This window comes from Suricata suricatta, chromosome 7 (assembly GCF_006229205.1).
Source record: "Suricata suricatta isolate VVHF042 chromosome 7, meerkat_22Aug2017_6uvM2_HiC, whole genome shotgun sequence".
NCBI classification, from domain to species: Eukaryota; Metazoa; Chordata; class Mammalia; order Carnivora; family Herpestidae; genus Suricata; species Suricata suricatta.
In genome coordinates this window covers 11,537,928-11,563,094 of record NC_043706.1, presented here as the reverse complement: position 1 = coordinate 11,563,094, position 25,167 = coordinate 11,537,928, and the positions used below count along the sequence as shown (strand labels likewise).

The 25,167-nt window shown below is 38.5% G+C and overlaps 1 protein-coding gene across 2 annotated transcripts in view; it reads right to left on the bottom strand.

Moving 5' to 3' along the window:
• NUP153 (nucleoporin 153) overlaps positions 1-25,167 on the bottom strand; it is an 84,002-nt gene that overhangs the window by 28,225 nt on the left and 30,610 nt on the right. The window contains exons 6-11 of one of the 2 annotated variants that reach the window (XM_029945659.1): positions 20,084-20,200; positions 19,947-19,991; positions 19,781-19,837; positions 17,489-17,635; positions 14,624-14,676; positions 13,966-14,092 (exon numbers count right to left, since the gene is read on the bottom strand). In XM_029945659.1, coding sequence (XP_029801519.1) covers positions 13,966-14,092; positions 14,624-14,676; positions 17,489-17,635; positions 19,781-19,837; positions 19,947-19,991; positions 20,084-20,200 — 546 coding nt within the window. The remainder of the gene's footprint in view (positions 1-13,965; positions 14,093-14,623; positions 14,677-17,488; positions 17,636-19,780; positions 19,838-19,946; positions 19,992-20,083; positions 20,201-25,167) is intronic. The other variant, XM_029945660.1, reaches the window with a different exon arrangement.

Below are 25,167 nucleotides of genomic sequence, written 5' to 3'. Positions count from 1 at the left end.
GATCGGAATCCCAGCTGTGCCACCACCAGACCTGGTGGCTTCGTGAACCTAACTGCACTCAGGACAAATTTCCTAATGGCTGAAAATGAGGAAAAAACTACACCACAGCTGTAGTATTAATATAAGACAAAGTTACATACATGGTCAGAGGAGGTAAAACAAGCATTTAATAAATATCAGTACTAATGAGTTTGGTGAAATGCCTTGTGTTTCACCCTAATATATCAAAGATGACCATACATCTCACACAACCCAGGTTAAAGGCAAACAGAGTTCTGCGTCTGCTAATGGTGGAATAGCTCGTATCTGACCACTGACCTGAGAAATAACAGTTGTAAACTCTAAACAAAATAGAAACAACCATATGCAGGAGCTCTGTAATTTTCACCCGACCACATCTATCAAACCGAGAAGGACTGAAGCCACAATACTCTTGATCTGCAAGAGTGGAAGGAAAACACAGAATCCACAAAGAAGACAGCCTCACAGGTGCCTAAGTGAGTGCGAACTCAGGAAATAAAAACAGGCCAGGGCCTGGAGGTGCAGAGAGGAGGGAGCCCCCCACCCCCACACCAGTGCAGAGCCACGGAGAGATGAGGGGAAGTGAAAGAGAGGCTGAAAACACTCAGAGCTATTTCTAGAGAAGAGAAAAACCTCAGCCCGGGACGGAGAGGGATCCTATCATCCCATCTACAACCGCAGGGTATGGGGAGAGAAATTCATCCCCTTTAGCTGATGTGTCTTCCTTGGGCTCCGTGCACTGATTCCAGGTGAAGCCAGGAGAAACTGCTGACTCCCCCTACTCCGTCCCAGCTAGGAAGCTGCCTGCCTGCAGGAGGACATCTCATTGCTGCAGTAGCATTAAAGTGCGTGGACTAAGATGTGGAAACGAGGCGGGGCTTGGAAAATACAACTTGGCCCGCCCACAGCACAGGGAGATCGGACACAAAAGAATGGCTTGCAACACTTGGTTCGAGAAGGGACTGGGGCGCCACCATTTTTCTCTCCACAACCACCAAGGCAGAGCTTTGAGGAACAGCCAGCAAGACCTGCAGTGCAGCCGAGAAGGACCTACACCAAACCATGCCCATCCATGCTGGAGAGCTGCCTTTTTACTTTTCTCCTTACCCCCCCCACCCCCAACCCAAGAAAGACCAACACTGATGCACTGCTGTAATTAAATCAATTCTTGCTAATCAGATATATGTTCCTCATCTCATTCTTATCTCTCCCCTCTGCTGGTTTTACCTTTTAGACTGTCCGTTGTCGTTTGTTGTTTTTGAACCCCCTCCTTTTTTTTTTTCTTTCCCCTTTTGGATTGCTTATTTGATTGTCTGTATGTTTGCATGCTGTTGTTCCCTGTGTGTCTGTCTGTCTGTTACCCTTTTCAGGGCTACCTCAAGATATAAGCCAAAGTATACATGGTAGAGAGTCCTAAATATCACGGAGTAGGGAAATAAAATAACCAAGACACAACTAGAGAAACTGAGATGCACCCTAAAAAGAACACTTCCTGAATGGACAGGCTATGGACAGTCAATGAGCCTCCCTTAACAAAGCAATACTAACAGGTGGAGAGTACATAATAAGCTTTTAAAACTGACAAGAAACAGAAAGCTAGCCAACATGATGAAATGGAAGAACTCTCCTCTAAAGAGAGTCCAGGAAGAAGTCATAGACACAGACCTGCTCAAAACAGATATAAGTAACATAACTGAGCAAGTATTTAGAACTGTCAGAAAATTAATTACTGGGCTTGAAAAAAGCATGGAAGTCATCAGAGAAGTTACTGATACAAAGATTAGGGACCTTCAAAACAGCTGAGTTTAAAAAAAAAATGCTATAAATGATGGGTATAATAAAATGGAGGCATCCACTGCACGGATTGAAGAGGAAGAGAGGAGAATAGGTGAATTAGAAGACACAGTTATAGAAAAAGACGAAGCCAAGAAAGAGAGAAATTGATCCAGGAGCACGAAAGGAGAATTCGAGACCTGAGTGATACAATCAAACGGAACAATATCCCTATCATAAGAATTCCTGAAGAAGGAGAAATAGAAAACAATCCTGAAGGGGTGCTTGATCTTATTATAGCCAAGATAAGGAAATAGACACTGAAATCCAAGAGGCAGAGAGAATTCCCTTCAGACATAACTTGAATTGACCTTTGGCACGACATACCATAAGGAAACTGGCAAAATATAAAGATAGAGAGAGAATTCTGAAAGCAGCTAGGGATAAAAGGGCCCTAACATACAAAGGGAAACCTATCAGAGTGGTTATAGACCTATCTACTTGAAACTTGGCAGGCCAGAAAGGAATGGCAGGAAATCTTCAATGTGGTGAAAAGAAAAAATATGCAGCCAAGAATCCTTCATCCAGCAAACCTATCATTCAAAACAAAGGGAGAGAAAAAGGTGTTCCCAAATAAACAAAAATTGAGAGAAGTCATCACCACCAAACCAGCCCTACAAGAAATCCTAAGAGGGACTCTATGAGGGAAATGTAGCAAGGAATATAAGGTACCAGAGACACCACGATAAACATGCTCTACAGGGAACACAATGAACCTAAGCCCACATATTTCAATAACACTGAATGTAAATGGACTGAATGCTCTAATCAAAGAACACAGGGTAGCAGAATGGATTAAAAAAAATCCATCTATTTGCTGTCTACAAGAGACTCACCTTCGACCTGAAGACACCTTCAGATTGAAAGTTAGGATATGGAGAAATATCATGTGACTGGAAGTCAAAATAAAGCTGGAGTAGCCATACTTGTATCAGACAAACTGGACATTAAAGTAAAGGCAGTAACAAAAGATTAAGAAGGACATTATATAATAATCAGGGTCTCTCCATCAGGAAGAGCTAACAATTGTAAACATCAACACACCAAATTTGGGAGCACCCAAATACATAAAATGATCAATCACAAACAGAAAAAATCTTATTGGTAAGAATGTGCTAATTGCAGTGGACTTTAATACTCCACTGACAGCAATGCATAGATCAACCAGACAGAAAATCACTAAACAATGGATCTGAATGACACATTGGAACAGATAGATTTGACAGATATATTTAGAACTCTGCATCCTGAAGCTAGGGAATTCACTTTCTTCTTGAGTGCACATGGCACATTCTCCAAGATAGATCACATACTGGGTCATAAAACAGCCCTCAGTAAATACAAACAAATTGAGATCATACCATGCACACTTTCAGATCACAATGCTATGAAACTTGTAATTAATCACGGGAAAAAATCTGGAAAACCTCCAAAAACGTGGAGGTTAAAAACCACCCAACTAAAGAATGATTGGGCCAATCAGACAATTAGAGAAGAAATTTTAAAATACATGGAAACAAATGAAAACAAAAATACAACAATCCAAACTCTCTGGGATACAGCAAATGCAGTCCTAAGAGAAAAGTATACTGCAATCCAGGTCTATTTCAATAAACTAGAAAAAGCACAAATTCAAAATCTAACAGAGCACCTAAAGGAACTAGAAGGGGAGTGGCAAGAGCACCCCAAACCCAGAAGAAGAGAAATAATAAAGATCAGGGCAGAAATAAACAATATAGATTCCGAAAAAAACAGCTGAACAGATCAATGAAACCAAGAGTTGGTTTTTTGAAAAAAATAAACAAAATTGACAAACCTCTAGCTAGGCTCTTCAGAAAGAAAAGAGACCACCCAAAGAGACAAAATTATGAATGAAAAAGGATCTATTACAAGCAATCCCTTAGAAATACAAGCAATCATCAGAGATTACTATGAAAAACTATATGCCAACAAACTGGACAAATCTAGAAGAAATGGACAAATTCCTAAACACACATGCACTACCAAAATTCAAACGGGAGGAGATAGAAAATCTGAACAGACCCATAACTGGTGAAGAAATCAAATCAGTCATCAAAAATCTCCCAACGAATAAGAGCCCGAGGCCAGATGGCTTCCCTGGGGAATTCTACCAGACATTTAAATCAGAGTTAATACCCATTCTTCTCAAGCTATTCCAAAAAATAGAAATAGAAGGAAAACTTCCGAACTCATTCTACAAAGCCAGCATCAACTTTGATTCCCAAACCAGACAGAGACCCAACAAAAAAAGAGAACTATATAGGCCAACATCCTTAATGAATACAGATGCAAAAATATGCAACAGGATACTAGCAAACTGATTTCAACGGCATATAAAAAGAATTATCCACCATGATCAAGTGGGATTCATTCCTGGGTTACAAGCTGGTTCAATTTTCACAAATCATTCAATGTGATACATCATGTTAACAAAAGAAAACCTAAAAACCATATGATCCTGTCGATGCAGAAAGTGTGACAAAATACAGCATCCTTTCTTAATAAAAACCCTCGAGAAAGTCGGGATTATTTAAACTTTATAAAATCCATTTATGAAAAGCCCACAGCTAATATCATCCTCAATGGGGAAAAACTGAGAGCTTTCCCCCTGAGATCAGGAAAACGACAGGGATGTCCACTATCACCACTGTTGTTTAACATAGTGCTGGAAGTCCTAGCATCAGCGATCAGACAACAAAAGGAAATAAAAGGCATCCGAAAGTCACACTTTCACTTTTTGAAGAAGACATGATACTCTACATGGAAAACTCGACCGGATCCACCAGAAGTCTACTAGAACTGATCCATGAATTCAGCAAAGTTCCAGGATACAAAACCAATGTACAGAAATCTGTTGCATTTTTATACAATAATGAAGTAACAGAAAGAGAAATCAAGAAACTGACCCCATTCACAATTGCCGAAAAACCATAAAACACCTAGGAATAAACCTAACCAAAAATATAAAAGACCTGTACGATGAAAACTATAGAAAACTTATGAAAGAAATTGAAGAAGACACAAAGAAATGGAAAAACATTCCATGCTCATGAATCTGAAGAATAAACATTGTTAAAATGTCATTAGTACCCAAAGCAATCTACACATTCAATGCAATCCCCACCAAAACTGCACCGGCATTCTTCTCAAAGCTAGAACAAACTACCTAAAATTCATATGGAACCACAAAAGACCGCAAATAGCCAAAGTTATATTGAAGAAGAAAACCAAAATGGGAGGCATCACAATCCCAGACTTTAGCCTCTACTACAAAGCTGTCATCATCAAGACAGTATGGTATTGGAACAAAAACAGACACATAGAACAATGGCATAGAATAGAGAGCCCAGAACTGGGCCCACAAATGTATGGCCAATTAATCTTTGACAAAGCAGGAAAGAGTATCCAACGGAAAAAAGACAGCCTCTTTAACAGGTGGTGCTGGGAGAACTGGACAGCAACATGCAGAAGAATGCAACTAGACCAATTTCTTACACCATACACAAAAATAAACTCAAATGGCTGAAGGACCTAAATGTGAGACAGGAAACCATCAAAACCATAGAGGAGAAAGCAGGAAACAGCCTTCTTGACCTCAACCGCAGCAATTTCCTACTTGACACATCCCCAAAGGCAAGGGAATCAAGAGCAAAAATGAACTATTAGAAACTCATCAAGATAAAAAGGTTCTGCACGGCAAAGGAAACAATCAAGAAAACTAATAGGCAACCAATGGAACGGGAAAAGAGAGTTGCCAATGACATATTGGATAAAGGGCTAGTATCCAAAATCTACAAGGAACTCCCCAAACTCCACACCCGAAAAACGAATAAACCAGTGAAGAAATGGGCAGGAGACTTGAACAGACACTTCTCCAAAGAGGACATCCAGATGGCCAACAGACACATGAAACAATGCTCAGCATCACTCATCAGGGAAATACAAATCAAAACCACACTGAGATACCACCTCAGGCTGGTCAAAGTGGCAAAAATGAACAAATCAAGAGACTATAGATGCTGGCAAGGATGTGGAGAAACAGAAACCCTCCTGCACTGTTGGTGGGAATGTAAACTGGTGCAGCCGCTCTGGAAAACAGTGTGGGGGTTCCTCAGAAAACTATCCATAGAACTCCACAACTCAGTAATAGCACTGCTAGGGATTTACCCAAGGGATACAGAAGTGCTGATGCATAGGGGCACATGTACCCCAATGTTCATAGCAGCACTTTCAACAATAGTCAAATCATAGAGCCTAAATGTCCATCACCTGATGAACAGATCAGGAAGATGTGGTTTATATATACAATGGAACACTACATGGCAATGAGAAAGAATGAAATCTGGTCATTTGTAGCAAAGTGGATGGACCTCGAGGGTGTCATGCTAAGTGAAGTAAGTCAGGCAGAGAAGGACAGATACCATATGTTTGCACTCACAGGTCTAACAGGAGAAACCTAACAGGGGACCGTGGGAAGGGGGGAAAAGAATTAGGAAGAGGGAGGGAGGCAAATCATGAGAGACTCTTGAATACTGAAAACAAATTTAAAGCTGAAGGGGGAAGGGGGAAGGGGAAGGGGGCTAATGGACATGGAGGAGGGCACCTGTGGGGAAGAGCACTGGGTATTATACGGAAACCAACTTGACAACAAACTATAAATTTAAAAAAATCCCTATGAAAACATGGCCGAGCAACCAGAAGCAAGCACAAACTGTAGAAGAAAGGAGCACTGAGTGAGTTTCCTGCCCTTTTCAGGAGTTAGTACCACTGCATAATTGAAATGGAGAGAAAATGGCAAATCTGTTCCCTGAGGAATCGGGACGGGCTGTGACCAGAGCAGCTAGAAAATAAGCGGAGACGCAGGAATGAGGAGCTTACAAATCTGCACGTAAGCTGTCCGCGCTTCCAGACCTGTGACTGCTCGTGGGCAAGGCAGACACCACAGAGCCAACTGGGAAGAGTTCCTGCCGCCACCCGCCACAGAGAGACAGGGTGACTCTGGGTCACACTCCCCGCTGGCTAAAAGCCATTTGAATACTACAAATGGATGTCGTTTATGGTACAGAAATCCCAACTCTATAAAGTCAATCTCTCTCCCCAAAGGAAAAATAAAGATGCTTTCAGAGAAAAGAAAACTAAGACAATCTGTTGCCATAACACCTGCTCTACAACTCCCTCAGGGTGAAGGGGTAGAATAACACATGGAACTCAAGAGTTCTCGAAGATACGAATACATGAGCAAATACAAATAAAACACTTTTTCCTCTTTATTTCTTTAAAATATATGTAACTGTATATGGGGCACCTGGGTGACTCAGACTTAACTGTCAGTCCATCTTCACCTAAGGACATGACCTCACAGTCCATGAGTTTGAGCCCCACATTGGGCTCTGCACTGATAGTAGAGAGCCTGCTTGGGATTCTCCGTCTCCTGTTCTCTCCCCCTCTCCCCCACACACTGTCTCTGGGTCTCTGTCTCTCTGACAATAAATACATTTAAAAAATTATTTAGAAGAAATAATAAGATATATGTAACTGCATAAAGCAAAAAATGCACTGTGGGTTTACAGCCTATCTTATTTTAGTACAAATGACAAGTAAAATCTGAAATACTAAGGAAGAAGGGCAGTAAATCAAACTATAAAGTTGCAAGATTCTTAAATTTTGCAGGAAGTGGCACAATATTAACACAAAGTAGAATGTGAAAGTTAAGGACACATATAGTAAAATTCTAAGGGGAACCACTAAGGTGACATGAAGAGGTAGAAAAGTAATTAAAATGTAATTATAACAAATAATTAACCAAAAGACAGCTTTCAAAAGGAACAAAAAACAAATGGGAAAAGTAGAAAACAAGATAAAAATGGGAGACCTTAATCCCACATAACTAGATATATACATATATATACATATGTAATCCATATGTACATACATATTAATTACAGATAAAAAGGAAAGGCTCACCTATATACCGTCTATAAGAAACTCACTTAAAAAGACACAGGTTAAATGTGATTGGATGGGGGCACCTCAGTCGGTTAAATGTCCAACCTCCGCTCAGGCCTTGATCTCACGGTCCGTGAGCTTGAGCCCCACGTCAGGCTCTGTGCTGATAGCGCAGAGCCTGCATGGGACTCTCTCTCTCCCTCTCCGCCCCTCCCCACTCGTTCAAAAATAAACAGTTTTTAAAAAGGCAAATGGATGGAGGAAAGATATAACTGTACTGAGTAAGCCAAGCAGTACGCCCAAGAAGGCCTGTTCTAACATCGTAGCTAGCTGTATTAATACCAGATAGAGCAGGTTTCACAGTTTGTGCTTCCAAAGATTTTTTTTTTGAAAGGCAATTTTACTATTTTTACTAACGGCAAAAATTACTACTCACAAACTAGTAACACTGAAGGAGGCCGGTCACCGAGGGGCCATGACAGACGTAAGGTGTATGCTTTAATGAGAGCTTTAAAACACGGGAAACAAAAATTTCCAAAAGGGGCAAAAGACGAATTCACCAAATGAAAGTTGTAACCCCTAGCTCTCAACAATTTAATAGACTAGCCAGACAGACCTCACACCCTGGAAAAAACTCCAGCAAGAACAAAGATGATCTACGAAATACTATCAGTCATCGACACCGTGTATGACACTATACCAACAACTATAAAATACAGTCTTCAAGATTCATCAAAGAGACCATATGCTGCGCTACAAGTCTCAATGCATTTCAAAACATTAGTATTATGATTAAATGCAATTCTAAATAATCCATATATCATATAAGAAATCAAAAAGAAAATCAGAAACATACATAAAAGCACTTCTACCAATCTAGAGGAAAATACAGAATTACTGTGCAGCCTGGGAATAGACAAAGGTTTCTCAGGACAGAAAGAACAGTAAAAATAATTGACGAAAAAAGGGCACCTGGCTGGCTCAGTCTGAAGAACAGGAACTCTGGACTCTAGATTACGTTAAAATAAAATCTTTAAAATAATAATAATGGGGAAAAAAGATAAATCCAGACTTCATAAAATTTGTAACATCGACTGATCAAAAGATACTGTTAAAAACATGAATATGCAAGCTGGACTGGAAGAAAATATTTGTAAGACAAGGATCCAACAAAGCACTTGGATCCAGAATTTAAAAAGGGCTACTATAACTCAATAATACAAAGACAACCCAATTTTTAAAAGGGCAAAAGATATGGAGATGCCTCAAAAGGAAGATAAACTAACGGCCAATAAGCACATAAACAAGAACACAACATTATTAGTCTCAGGGAAATGCAAATTAAAATTACAGCAAAATACCACCATATACAACGCAGAAATGGCTAAAATTAAAGTGGTGACAACTATTAATAAGGATAAAGAGTAAAAGAAGTACTGATACACTGTTGGTGAGGGTATAAAATATTTACTTTGGAGAAGAGGCTGGCATTCCTTAACAAGTTAAACACCTATCATACAACCTAGTCTCTCCACTTCTACGTTATTTACCCCCAAAAGAAATCAACACACGTTGACAGAGCGCTACAAGAATGTTCATGGCAGTTTTCTCCATAATAGCCAGGCACCAAAGAACACATCCACTGCATGACTGCATCAATATGAAGTTCCAGAACAAGCAACACCAACGTAAGACAAGAAGATGAGAAGAGTAACTGCCTCTGGAGTAGGAGGTGAGCAGCACTGACTGAGAAGGAACGTGAGTGAACGTTCTAGAGCAATGGAAATGTCTGACACTTCGAAAGGGGTCTGGCTTACACAGGTGCTACTATTTGTGAAACGCATCAAATGACAACACCTAAGAAGTGTACATTTTACTACATGTAAACTTTTGCTAAATTTAAAAACAAATGTTAAACTGCAATTTGTGCTACATATGCTGAAGTATTTGGAGTGAAATATACCGATGTCTTCAACTTACTTTGAAATGCATGAAGTAAGGTATACACTGATAAAGCAAATATAACAAAGCATTAGAATCTAAGTGCTAAGTATATTTGTGTTCACTATACAATTCTTTCCATATTATGTTTGTAACTTATCATAATCAAATTTGAGGGAGGGGAAAGGAAATGAATAAAGATGCATTTGACCATTTCAGTAGGCAAATTTCATCTGATCTGCAATCCTCAGTCTTCCTTTCTTCCCTTTAGACCCTCATAGCACCTGGGCACATCAGCTGAACCTGTATCTTACTTATGCCAACCTGTTAAGACACAGACATAGACACAATGGTTCTTTTTATCACTGACCTTGAACCAAGTCTAAATGTGATGCCTACTATTCACCAAAATTTTGACTGAGCTGATCAGAAGTGGGTCCCTCAAATCCACAAGAAAGTTCAGAATTGTAACAGGATTAGTCAAGATACTTCGAGATGAACACAATCACCAAATATGTGACTTACTATATATTACGTTTTATAATACCTTTAATGGGTTATGTCACATGAGAAAAGATACCACTGTCGTAGATGAAAAAACTACGGCAGGGAGATATATGGCTTAATATTACACAGCTATTAACAGCAGGCATCCCACAGACACAGCTATTTATTCTTATCCCCATGATACAGATAAGCTGCAGTACGTAGAAATTATTTTGATGAAGATCACTTAGTAAGCAGCAGGCCAGTACCTGACATGACAAAATCCATCAACCGAATCTCCCCAAACTCAGTTGTATTACATATTTCTAATCTAATCTGTATCAGCGAGATTCTTGCATTATTTCATTATTACTGGTATCACAGCAAAGACAAAATGCCAAATGCTTTTAGTGACTAACAATCCTTACAAATTTTGAGGCTTAAGAGAAAGTGAAAGCCAAAACGTACTTTTACTACCTCATAATGCAGAATGGGTTATTTACAACACAGAGCTCTGTTAACCTGCGTGTTTAAGTGAACCAAAATATACCAATCCGTGCTAAATACCAAAAGTACCTGAAACTAGCATAATTTGTTTACATTCCACTAAAAATAAAATGTCTTCCATCCAACTTATCCCAAAAGCCCATTTAAAATACCCACAAATCTTCCATCCTTTACCAAAAGTTCTTATTCACTGTATCTGAATTAAGAGTCTAAACATGTTTGACACCTAAAGCAGAAACAGCACTGGGCACAAAATAAGAAAGCGTCTATCCAAAACCTCTTGTACCCAGATTTAAAAAACACACGATAGGCAGAAAATCTGGGGCAGCCACCCCGTGGTACCTCTTTCCCCAGAAATGTGAAGAGTCTAACTCCAGTGTGGAAGAGAGCTAAGGACAGGAGTTGGGTGAGGCATCCTGGATGGAATGCTGGCAGTTGGCAGTTGGCCGGAATATACAGGGGCCCCGAGAAGGGAGGAGCTGATAAAGAGTTCTGGAGTGAGACTTGCATAAAGCTCCTCACGGTACACCAACTAGTAAGAGGAAACAAAGTAAATCAGTAAGTTTTCACCTCCCTCCCAATGTCTTGATAGAGCAAAGGCACACAAAACACGTATCTTTCTGTAAGACAGCCAAAACTGAGCTACAGAATCGACAAGAACTTTAGCTAAAGATCTTAGGAATGTATTCTTCTTAAAAGTTGAAACTGAAGAGAAAGAAGGAAAATTCACTAATATGTTATTTGGCAAACACCAAACCAAGATGTTTTCTTCATACAAGAATAGTTTTGAAAAAGCTAGAGACACAAATTTTACTGAGAAATATAAAAGTTTGTCTAAAGAACAGGCTACATAAAGAGCTATACTCATCAGATACTAATTTCCTTAGGTATACAAAGCAAGACAATCCATTTCCCTTTTTTTTTTTAAGTGTTTTATTTCTTTTTATTTTTGAGAGACAGACAGAGCATGAGCAGGGAAGGGGCAGAGAGAAGGAGACACAGATCTGAAGCAGGCCCCAGACTCCAAGCCATCAACATAGAGCCCTATGTGGGGCTCGAACCCACGAAATGTGAGATCATGACCCAAGCTCAAGTCGGACACCTCACCGATTGAATCACCCAGGTTCCCCAAAATAACCCATTTCTTAAAGGTAATTTAATCAAGCTCACATAAAGAGCTTTTATGTAGAAAAAATCCGTTTGCTAAGAAAACTACAAAATTTTATGAACTGTATGGTGAATGGCAATCAAGACTTTCTTTCAAGATAGTAGAATACATGCCTTCCCTTCACAACACTCCAGCAAAGCAATCGGTAGGACCTCAGAAAAAGACAAAACCTCAAGACCAGCACTGAACCTAGACCCCAGCATAATGTCACGTATCACTAGCAGGCTCAGAGGCAGAATGTCCGAGCCGCGAAAGCAGTCGTGGCTCTGGAGAGTCAGACACAGCTACAGGGTTGCTGGACAGGAAAAGAGGCGATCAAGAAAATGGACAAGGAAGACCACCTACTCTACACAGACTTGGAAAGCATACCAAGAGATAAGAAGGAAATTAATACTAACTCATATGATAATTTCAACTAGCACAGGATTTCATACTCAGTAGAAACTGTTCTAGAAAATCTCCTGTTTAAAAATCTACAAACTCCTACAAAAATTAAAAAAAATAAAAAGCTGCTGGGCCAATGAAGAAGTAACCAATGAGATTTTAATTAGAAACAAACAACAGGGGTGCCTGGGTGGCTCCGTTGGTTAAGTGTCCGACTCTTGATTTTGGCTGAGGTCATGATCTCATGGTTTGTGAGTTCGAGCTCTGCGTTGGGCACTGTGCTGATAGGTAGGAGACTGCTTAGGATTCTCACTCTACCTCTCTCTCTGCCCCTCCCCTGCTTGCTCTCTCAAAATAAATAAAAAGAAACATAAAAAAAGAAAGAAGAGGGGCGCCTGGGTGGCTCAGTCAGTTGAGCGTCCGGCTTTGGCTCAGGTCACGATCTCACGGTTTGTGGGTTTGAGCCCCGTGTCAGGGTCTGTGCTGATAGCTAGCTCAGAGCCTGGAGCCTGCTTCTGATTCTGTGTCTCCCTCTCTCTCTCTGACCCTCCCCTGCTCACACTGTCTCTGTCTCTCAAAAAAAAAGAAGAAAAAAAAAGAAAGAAGAAAAAAACAAATGAAAGCATCAGGTATCAAAACTTAAATGATCCAGTTAGGCTGAAATTCACCTGTGAAAAGATTGAAAAAAGGCCTGCATTCAACCCAAAAGTAGTTAGGAAATAAACAGAGCAGCCTATAGAAAGAAAGGCTAATTTAATCTTCAATTAGTCCTTATCATTCCCAAACTTTCAGGTTCAGAATATATAAGGAAATATTCCTAATGAAAGAAATAAAGGAAGAGAAACCCCAAATGACCAAGAAACTCACAACAGTGGTCCCCCTCCCTAGTAAACACGAAATGCTAAATAAACCTCCAATGGCATGACACTTCACACACAACAGCTTGGCAAAAACTTAAAAAAAAAAATCCACAAAATCAAGTCCTCTAAGGATACAGAAAAAGCAGATCCACCCTAAAGTAGTCAAACCACCTCCAGAGAAGAAGGCAATATTGAACACGTGTGAAGATGTGGATCATCCCCGAGAATCCAACACCTCCATTCCCAGAAAAGCAGCCTAGAGAAAGTACGGCTTGTACGTGCGGAGGCAGAAGTTCAGAAATATGTGCCTCGGCAGGCGTAAAGATGTACAGAACGGACGGTGGTTAGTTTCCTACTGGGTAAATCTACAACCGTGACATGAAACCACGTGGCAATTAACTTCCACAACACTCACAAATTTTACAAATGAAGAAAACGGCAAGGGCGAAGAATATGTAACGGTATTAATCCATTTCTGTAAGTTTCAGAAACAGACAAAATCTAACTATAAAATAATATCCCAAAGGTCAAAGAATTTCCATTGTAATTCTCATACAGCAGAGAATGATGGCTTTTTAATGGCACCCAAGACACTCACGACACTAGTTTGGGTTTCCGGTCTTGCCACAGTGGCGGTGGCTCACAAAGCCCGCTGGGCGCGCACAGGGCACGAGCACTCGCTGGGAAGGGGCTGCTTCTGTGGCAGACCATCCACTCCTGCGCCGGGTCTCCCCCAGGGCCCAGCCCCGGGCCCCCCTCACCGCCACACACAAAGCTTGTACATAAGCATCAGCCTACCTCTTCCTCGGGAGGCTTGGAGGCAACGAAGCGTGTTCTCTCTCGTCTCATCTTGCCGCCTCCACTACCTACTCCAGAAGATAAACCATTGGCTGCAGACATACTGAAATTTGGGTAAGAAAAGCCACTAGGCAAAGAAAAAGAAAATTAAAACAAATGATATATTACTCTGGTCCATAACTTGTTAACTAACTGAACACCTAAAAATTAGATGTTCTAAAAATTAGAACTGCTAACAAGAAAATACATATACAACCGAATGTGATGTTAAAAGCAGACAGAGGGGAGCCTGGGTGGCTCAGTTTGTTACGCAGCTGACTTTGGCTCAGGTCATGACCTCATGGTTCATGAGTTCGAGCCCCGTGTCGGGCTCTGTGCTGACAGCTCAGAGCCTGGAGACTGCTTCCAAGATTCTATGTCTCCCTCTTTCTCTGCCCTTCCCCTGCTTGCTCGCTCGCTCTCTCTCTCTCTCTCTCTCTCTCAAAAATAATAAATATTAAGAAAGAAATTTTAATTAAAAAAAAATAAAAGCGGACAGATCTGTGTGTATATATAACGTTTGTTTTTCAACCTTCTTAATCTTCAAAACGACATACATAAATCAAACCCAGACCTTACAAATGACATACAAAGAAGCTTAGCTATGAAGACGCTTTACCTTTCTCGTTGTTCTCTGCTTTGTCCTGGTGTCACAGGGTTCTCATATGCAGTCTAGAACAAGATGAGCACACCAGATTTATGTGCCTGCTTATTTGTTTTCATTTTCTTTATACCTCCCTTCTATCAGTCCATTTTAATATTTGAAATCAGGAATTTGAGGGGTTTTTAGTAAGTGAATCCTAAAGTTTCCAACTTATACTCTGCTCTCTGAACAGCAACCGAACTATAAAATGTCACTTGAGCACACTGCCCTTTCAATAAAATAGTAGTATAGTGTAATACACTTACAGACCACAAAAAATACTTTTACTCTTCTCTCACTCTGGTCTATTAAAGTGTAAGCAAATTTACAAGGATCTTCTTTTGGAAATGCATCCCTGCAATTTAAGTTTCCTCCATTAAAAGGATATCATGGCTCCTTGGAGAAATAGCAAATCACAGGGCTGGGCCAGACACTTCCAGGACAAGCCTGGATTCTTCTACATTAAAGGCAACTAAATGTTCAAAAACTGAGGGGAAATATTAAAAGAACACAGGGGCTCGTTCAAAGGTCAAATGACATAATATGAACATCAAAAAATGCCAGTAAAGGATTATAAATCAACTATAGAATGTGAGAATTAAAGTTAACCTTAAGAACACATACAAAGATAGGTACATAAATGAGAACAAAAATAGGTACATAAATGAGATTAAACAAAAGTTTTCCTCCAGTAGAAGGTCAATTAATACAACTAATATTGAAAGATCGGTGGAATTAGAAAACCACCCTTTTGGCAATCTACAAACAATAGATTTAGGAAAAAATCACCAATAATACTAACTACTAAAAGGATATTTATCCCCTCAGGTATCTACCCACAAGACACTTAATTACAAAAGATAAAATCGTAACTTCACAGTGAAGAAATCCTACTGCTGCCGCCTTAACTACCGCAAATACAGAACTGGAATCTACTCATGAAGAAACATCAGACACCCCCATACGGCAGGGCACGCTGCACAGGAACTCACCTGCACTTTAGAAATATCAATGTTATGAACCACAAAAACAAACAACCCTAAGGAACTGTTCTAGACTAAAGAAGATGAAGCAACAAGAAAACTAAACGCAATACATGATCTTGAATTTTTTTGGGACATGACATTTTGGGAACGTCTTTTGGGACAACTGGCAGCATCAAAAGAAAATCTGTAGATTAGATCCTGGTATTGTATAATGTTAAGTTTCTGGTTTTGATAATTATTGCGCAATTATTACATTAAGGGAATCCCGTTTGCAGGAGACACAAGGTAAAATCAGAATACAGCATATTATGAAGTCTTAAAACTGTCCTTGTTAAGTCTATAAATCCAAAATTATATTCAGAAATATTTAGAATATCAAAATATTTTTAGAATTTTAATAAAGCTAGTATGACAAAGCGTTAGTGATTGGTGATTCAAGGAGTAATGGCTAAACAGTGTACTGTTCTGTCAATTTTAGCTTAAAATTGGTTATAAAGGTTATAAAGAAAAGATGAGATTAAATACAAGTAAACGCACAAATAGTAAAACACCAGGTAAATACAGTAAGTACAAAAAATAACCTTTAGCTAAATAACACAAGACAATAGACAAACCCAGAATGTGGTGGTCTCTTCAAAGACCAGTGTGCCTCGTCACCCCGCTCCTAGACGCAGACCCCAGAAACACAACACCTGTACAAAACACCTGGACACAGAAGTTCACGGCAGTACTACTCCTTACAATCAAACAGTAAAAACAACCCCAACGTCCCTCAACTGACGAAAGGATAAATGAAATCTAGCATATCCAAACAATAAAACATCCAGCAACCTAAGCAGGAATAAAGTTCTGACGTGCACTGCAACACGGATAAACCTCAGAAACATGCTGAGTGAAATAAGCCAGACCCTAAGAACCATATATTCCGTGACTCCATTTAAATGAAATGCCCAGTACAGGCAAATCTACAGAAACAGGTCAGTGGTTGCTTAGGGTTAGAGAGGGAGGTGTGAGGGTGAGATTTTGGCTGGGTGGGGTGAATGGTGACGAAAATGTTCTAGAATAAACTGTGGTAATGACTGAACAACCCTGTGAATATGCTAAAAATCACTGTACCGCTGTACTCTTCAATTAGGTATGTGAATTATATTCCAAGAAAGCAGTTATTTTAAAACAATGTGTGAAATTTGCTTGGACTCTGATTCAAAAAGGTTAGTTGTAAACAACACTGGAATGTGGACTAGATATTAGATAATATTAATTTCTTTAGATGTGATACTACAGAAGAAAGTAATTAGGAAATGCATGCAAAGTACTTCGGGGTGAACAGATGTGTTGTACAAAACTATTTTCAAATGGTTCAACAACACAAAACACACAGATAAAGCAAGTCTGGCAAAATTATTTCATCTAAATCATGCGTACATACTAGTGTTACTAGTAAATTCTAACTTACGATTTGATCAAGGTGCCAGCCATTGGAAAGGCATACCAATTCATAATCATCACTAACACACAAACTTCATGCATTTTACCTAGCTGCTATTCTGCAATGATGGAGTGAGTACTCATATATTATGTATTGTTACTCACTTTGATCAATATCCAAAGAACAGTGAAAACAGGGGTGCCTGGGTGGCTCAGTTGGTTAAGCATCTGACTTTGGCTCAGGTCATGATCTCACAGTCAATGGGTTGGGCTCTGTGCTGACAGCTCAGAGCCTGGAGCCTGCTTCAGATTCTGTGCCTCCCTCTCTCTCTCTGCCCCTCCCCCACTCACACTCTGTCTCTCTCAAATAAATAAATGTTTAAAAGAAAGAAAGAAAAAAGAATAGTGAAAATAAACACATACTCACATTGTGCTTTTTATCTATTCTTTGATTAGTCTTCCTTAATTCACCAGATGGGGTCAGAGATGGTTTAAAATAAACAGTTCGATTTGTTGCTATGGAAACCGGCTTTGGGGTCATAAGTCTCTGAACAGGGGGATACTGAGAGTCCACCTTATGGGTAAATCAGGAATCAAAGAAAAAACTTTATTTTCATATATGTCAGTGACACATATCTAAACATAATCTGGCAATACCTAATGTGACCTAGAGACTATGAATACTTCCTAGAGAAATATCCATTGTATGCAAACAAATACTAAGAGCAAAAATAGATAGTAACAGAAGAGTAACAGGTTTATATGTAAACCTATATACAATAAAATTCCAAATTGTTTCATAGACTATTTTATTCTACACTTAATGACTTTTCATATAAGCAGCAAAATGGAAACTATATTCAAAACTGTTCTACAAATCTAAGCTTTCACAGGTTGAATTTCAAATACAGAAACTAAAACTCATTTTGCCACATTTCCCGCAAATTATATCTAGATATTCTGCAGCTGGAAATAAAATTATTGTTAAACTAGCTATGAAAATAATTGCTAAAACTGTGAGCAAACTTCCTTCCAAGTTAATTTCCCCCCATTGTTATTTATGGACCAAACCAGAAGTCTTATAATTTATTAGTAAAACTGTTAAGAATTTGAAATCCTAGGGGCACCTGGATGGTGCGTTCGGCTAAGTGGCCGGCTCCTGATTTCAGCTCAGGTCATGATCTCATATTTTGGAGACAAGCCCTGCGTGGGGCTCTGTACTGACAGTGCAGAGACTGCTTGGGATTCTCTCACTCACTGCCCCTCCCTCACATACCCGTGTTCGTTCTCTCTCTCTCTCTCTCTCTCTCTCTCTCTCTCAAAATAAACAGAAAAAAAATAAAAAGAATTCCAAATCCTAAAATAAACTGGCATTATTATCTGAGCACACAAGTGTTTTGTCAACAGTCTTTTGCAACACGGAAACACAGTAAAAGTTCTGTTGGTGAAAGAGGACTATGAAGCCAAGATCTTGTACTCTGTCCAAAGACTGTAACGCTCTGAATACAGTCCTTTCTCTCAGCAGCAGCTGTGAACAACACTGGTTTCCAAGGCAAAGCTTCTGCACACTTGCTCTTCCCTAAATCCTTACAAATGCGATCTTACAACTCAATGACAGTCTATTTTGTAGACAGTTCTAATTACATCTGTGAAGTATGAACTACAGTATTGTATTCTGGCCTTGACATATCCTCACACCCATTAATAAAATTAATATTGTATTGATACTATGCTCAGCCATTAATAAAACCTTTTATCAATGAGAACTTGTACTGTGGCACAATTTTTAATGTACTTTTTAAACAGTCTAATATAAAATAGGAGTGTAAGAAAAGCAGCCAGTGCTATAAATTAATCCCATCCATAGCTAATAATGGATTCCTTCTGGCCTGATTACAAACATCTAGGTAATTCTAAAAATTATGAAGTAACACTATCCCCTCAAAACCCCTCAATTTTAGCCTCCTTCTCTGCAGAATTTCAGTAAAAATAAATATTCACCAGTATCTCTCACAGTTCCCATAATGAATTCAGAAAATTATGATAATTTTAATAAATGACTTCTGAGAGAAACTGGTGTTTTAATAAATGCTTTCATAAGTAAGGATCTTGGACTCTGCTTCTCCTGAAGGATACTTACCTAGCCACAAGTATAGCTAACAAAAAATATACCTGTTTAACTCTATCAAGCACTTTACTTTTTCCAAAGTAACCTTCAAAACTAATTTTAACCAAATAGAATACACTAAAAAGGTTATCAAGATATTATAATTTAAGTTATATTTTTTATTAGTTCTAGTATCTTGAAACACTTTGGACTAACAAAATTCTATTACACACAACAGATTTGACATGTTAATGAGGAAACTTTACAAAGATAATTAATGAGGGTTTATAAAGTTCACTGAACTTTTATAATTACTAAACATTTCAAGCACTGTCCACTCCTACTTTTATTTATCAAAAAGTCAGAGTTACTCATAGACTACCAAGATGCTGAAGATGAAAATGCCAAATAACCAAAACCTACTGACTGAGCACCTGCCACATACATAGCATTGTGCTAAGGCAGGCCCTCCCAAGAAGCCACAAGTAAAACAACATGATCTTTCAAACATGTTCCCTAATGACTGTCAAATTCAATTTATATATTTACTAAATTAAAAATAAATACAATAAAACTAAAACTTTAAGTAAATAAATGCAAAAGAAGTTTTACCCTTTCCCTTTTGGCTTGAAAGTCTGAGGTTGTATCTATTCCACTCCTATCGAGCGGCTGAAAAAGTAAATTGCTATTAGAATAGATTGGAAATTTAGAAAAATAAGATTTTTAACACCAATCTACAAAAATGTATCTCTTAAAAAAGGTTTCTAAGTCAACTTACAGAATTCAGGGGTGAAGAGACAACAGACGGGATTCTTTTTGCATCCTGTTAATGTTGAAACAGTAACAAAATTAAAATTTTTCACGAAAGTCAAATGTTGTTATACACCTGCATTTAATTGTGATTCTAAGCTTTACCGCAAGAGGGCTAGACATCTTCTCTAAGGTCTGCAGTATCCGCCGGGCTGTGGAGCTGGTCACACCATAGGACTGGGCGCTCGGCTGCTTGGCTTTCATCTGCCTCCTGACCGGTGCCTATGAAGTAAACGTCGTTATTGTTCTTGGACCATACACTCTAAAGCAGAGATTTCAGGAAATGAAGATATTTACAAAACAGAATAGGTATCCAGAGAGAAACAGGATTAATGTCCTGAGAGGAATTTATCTCTGGGTGGTGTCTTATGCCTAAGTTCAACTTTTTCTTAATACATTTTACTGAAAAGCCAAGAATTTTACAATCAGAAACAAGTAAGACAGCACGCACCACTCTAAAGATCTGCAGCTATGTTAAATGGGAAAAGTGAGATCACTGGTATAAAGTTTTAGCATTACTCTGATCCATTTATCCCTGATATTTAAATTAAAGGAGACCTTTTGTTGAATCACTAAGTCATCACCATGTCATACCCCTAGAGCTAACGTGACATTGTGTGTCAACTGTAACCCAACAAAAAATGAACATAAATAAGTCAAAGAACTAAATTAATCCAAATATTAAAATATTAGTTATTCTGGGTATGAGTTAAATTCCAAGATGACTAAGTGAAGAGACTATAGACTCTATTGTAAGAGGAATTAAAATTTTTAAACTCATTTCTCTGACATAAGAAAAATTTCTAAATACTCAAGCTATTTCTCTTAACAACAACTTTATTAAAATTGGGAGTTAAGGGAAAAACCTTATAAAGAATAGACAAGTACCCTTTAATACACAAGCAATGTTTACAAATTCCAACGAAAACAGCTCCTTTTCTCCAGAATGCATTACAACATTCCACTAACCACAAAGCAGTTTGGTAACGCTTACTATAAAGATATTATCACAACTGAAACACAACCCAATGTCTACAAACAACTCACAGTATCTGAAAAACTGAACCATAATAACTACTTTAAATAATGTTTCTCTGTCTGATATCAAACACTGATGACATTTCCGGAGTAGCTGCATTATTTTCCATTAGTTTTATTAAGAACTTAAGACACCCATTTAAGAACTGCTGTTCAGGCCAGAGGCTTTGGCAAACATGAGGCAACATTAAAATCCTCTAGGAAAATCTGATAGTCTGTCCTGTCACTGGATTCTACTGGCCACTGGCCACTCAGGGCTTCAGCTTGCTAATCAATAAAATGGAACTGAATTAGAGAATCTTTAACACAACCTCCCAGCTCTAACACTCTAGGAACGAAATTAATAGCTTTGTCCCAAATGTCAATGATAATTTTTGGAAGGCTGTGTTGAGAAGGATTCTATAAGGGCATGTCACAACTCACCATTAAAAAGTACAGGATTCAATGTAAGTAAGAAATGAAGAAATACTCTGACGTGGACTACTGTATAAACCACAGGCTTGCAGCATCTACTAACAGGATGAACTATTACTTTAACTTTAAAAAATTTTTAAAGAATATGATCCAGTTTAAGCTTTTAGAAAAAGATCCCTGTGTAACTCCAACATCTAGTTAACACTTTCTTAAATAACAAAATATTGCACTTCATGAACACATTCAGAAATAAAACTCCTAATTACTGTTAACTACATACATGAAGCCATCCTCTAATTAAGAAAGCAAGAAACTAAAGACAAAATCCAGTCTTAAAATACACTTGTTTGTATGCCATTTCTATGTTTGTCATGGACTGTCATCTTCATGGATTCCCCTCTCCAAAAATCTATATACTGAAAGTATAATTACCCCTCCATCTTTAAAATGTCAAAATCTGTAAATATAAGCACACCATGTACACAAAACAACTTGTTATGGGCTTCAAAAAAGTCTCGGGATGAAATACAGGATGGTGGGATTCACTGTAAGCTTATTAAATTATCAATTTCCAACTGTTCTCTGCTAAGATATATGTAAATACAACAGATTTTGCATATTGACCTTGTATTCTATAATCCTGCTGAACTCAATACGTTCTGATAACTTTTTTGTATTCCTTAGGCCTTTCTATGTAGATAAGCATGTCGTCTATGAAAAGGACTATTTCTTCCTGCTTGCACTGGCTAGGCCCGCAGGTCAGCACTGCACGGTATCAACACCAGCAGACAGCCTAGCTCTCTTCCTGACTTTAGGACAACAGTCCTCAGGTTTTTACCATTAGTATGATGTTAGCTAAAGATTTTCTATAGATACCATTTATCAGGTTGAGAAGATCCCCACTTATTCCTTGGGCTACAGGAAATTTTTATTACGAAAGAATGAAGTTTGTCAAATGTGTTTTATGCATCCATGGAGATATTCATACAGTTTCTATTCTTTAGATTGTTTACATGGTAGATCACATTAATTTTCCGATATTGAACCAACCTTGCCTTCCCAAGATAAACCCTACTTGATAATAAAAAAGTAGCCTTTTTATGTATGCTAGATTCTACTTAAAATATTTATAGAAAAGGTTTGGGTCTGTAATTCCTAAGAAATACTGGTTTGTGGCTTTCTTGTAATGCCTTTGTCTAGTTTCAGATTCAAGGTAATACTGGCCCCATAGTATGTGGAAAGTGAATCCTCCTATTATATGAAAAAGTATACATGTAATTGGTATTATTTTTTTCTTACATGTTTGGTAGAATTCACCAAGGAAATTAACTGAGCCTGAAGTTTTCTTTGCTGGAAGGTATTTTGACCATGTATTCAATTTATCAAAATATTTGGGTGATTTATTCTCAACTAATACCATATAACAGGAAATGTTTAGGCATAAACCTAACAAAATATGTGCAAGGTCTATGTGATGAATACTACAAAACAGTGATGAAAGAAATTTCAAGAAGACTTATATAAATGGAGAAACATACAGTGTTGAAGGACTGGGAGATGCAATTTTATTAAGATGTATATTCTTCTCCCTAAATTGACCTGTAGACTCAAGGCAATTCTAATCAAAATTCCAATGGATTGTAAAAACTAGTAATGTGATTCTAAAATTATGAAAAAGTAAATGACCTAGTAAAGCCAAAACAACCTTGATAAGGAAAAAAAAGTTGGAAGACTCACATTCCCGATTTCAAAACTTACTATTAGGCCATAGTGATCAAGCAACTGTAGAGTTGGACAAAGGATACATAGAAATGGAAAATAACAGAAAGTCAAGAAACAGAACCACATATATGGGCAGCTGATTTTCAACAAAGATGCAAAAGCAATGCAATGTCAAAAGTGCAGACTTCTCAACAAGTGGTCCTACATAAACTGGACATTCCTTATGTTAAAAAAACGAATCTTGATCCCTCATGATACACACCATAAACAAAAGCTAACTCAACATAAATCAGAAGCCTATAATAAAACCTAAGCTATGGGGGCACCCGGGTGGCTGAGTCGGTGAAGCGTCCAGCTTTGGCTCAGGTCATGAGCCATTCGTGAGTTCAAGCCCCGCATCGGGCTCTGTGCTGAAAGCTCAGAGCCTGGAGCCTGCTTCAGTTTGTGTCTCCCTCTCTCTCTGGCCCTCCCCTGCTCGTGTTGTCTCTCTCTGTCTCTCAAAAATAAATAAAAAACATTAAAAAAAAAAACCTAAAACAATGGGGGCGCCTGGGTGGCTCAGTCAGTTAGGGTTCCAACTCTTGGTTTCGGCTCAGGTCATCTCATAGTTCATGAGTTTGAGTCCTGCATCAGGCTCTGCGCTGACAGTGTGGAGCCTGCTTGGGATTCTCTCTCCCCTTCTCTCTCTGCCTCTTCCTCTCTCTCTCTCAAAATAAAATAAACTTTAAAACACAAAACAAAACCTAAAACTATAAATCCTCTAGAAAACACAGAAGAACACTGTGACCCGAGGATAGGCAAAGATGTCCTACACACTACACACCAAAAGCATGAGCCATATATAAGGAAAAAACCCAATATACTGAATGTCATCAAAAGTAAAAACTTCTTTTCAAAAGACTTAAGCCAGAGAATGGGAGAAAATATTTGCAAAACACTTATGTAATAAAGGACTTAATAAAGGAGTAGCATGCTCTCAAAATTCATTAATAATAAAACAACCCTATAAAAAATGGGCAAAAGATCTGAACAGATATTTCATCAAAGAAGATACACCTATGGCAAAAAGGCACATGAAAAGATGCTCAATTTCATAAATAAAAGCCACAGTGGTATGGAGATACCATGACATGCCTATCAGAACGGCTAAAATAAAAAACTGGAGAACTGATGACAAGTGTGGCCAGAGCCCCCTTCCACTGCTGCTGAGAATGCAAAGTGTACCAGCCCCTGTGGAAAAGTTTGGCAATTTATCACAAAGTTAAATGTATATTTATTGTAAGACCCAGCAGCCAACCTCTAGGTGTTTACCCAAGAGAAATGGAAATTAATGTTCACACAAAATGCTTATCACCACTTATTGACAACTGCTCCAAATCAGAAACAACCCAAGTGTCCTTCCACTAGTGAATGGATAAACAAGTTACAACTCAGCAAAAATACAGGTGCAGCTCAGATGCATTATGCTAAGTACAACAGGCCAGATTCAAAGGCTAGATGCTATATTAATTTTTTTAATGTTTAATGTAATATAGGGCCCAGGTGCCCCTATATTGATTAAATTTAAACGACATTCTGGAAAAATCAAAACTACAGGGAAAGGAAGCAGATCAGTGGTTGCCAGAGGGTAGAAGTAAGTAGAAAGAGGGGTTGGCAGCAGAGAGGCACAAGGTGACATTTTGCAGTGATGGAAATGTTTATTCAACACTTTGACTGCAGAGTGCATATGCAACCATATGTATTCTGTTAAAATGCAAATACTCTAATAAGGGTAAATTTTACTACACATAATTTACACCTCGATTTCTGTACAAAGGAATCATCACAGTTCCTAAAACACAGACGCACATAACATACTCACAAGTGTAACGCACAAATATTCAATTAGGTCGAATACAACATTCAGACAGCCTCTAAATGAAAACAATGTTTATAATCCACGGTTCTATCATTTTACCAAAAAATAACCAAACTCCATTTGAGCGCCATTTTTATTTCGTTAACGTTGTCAGTCT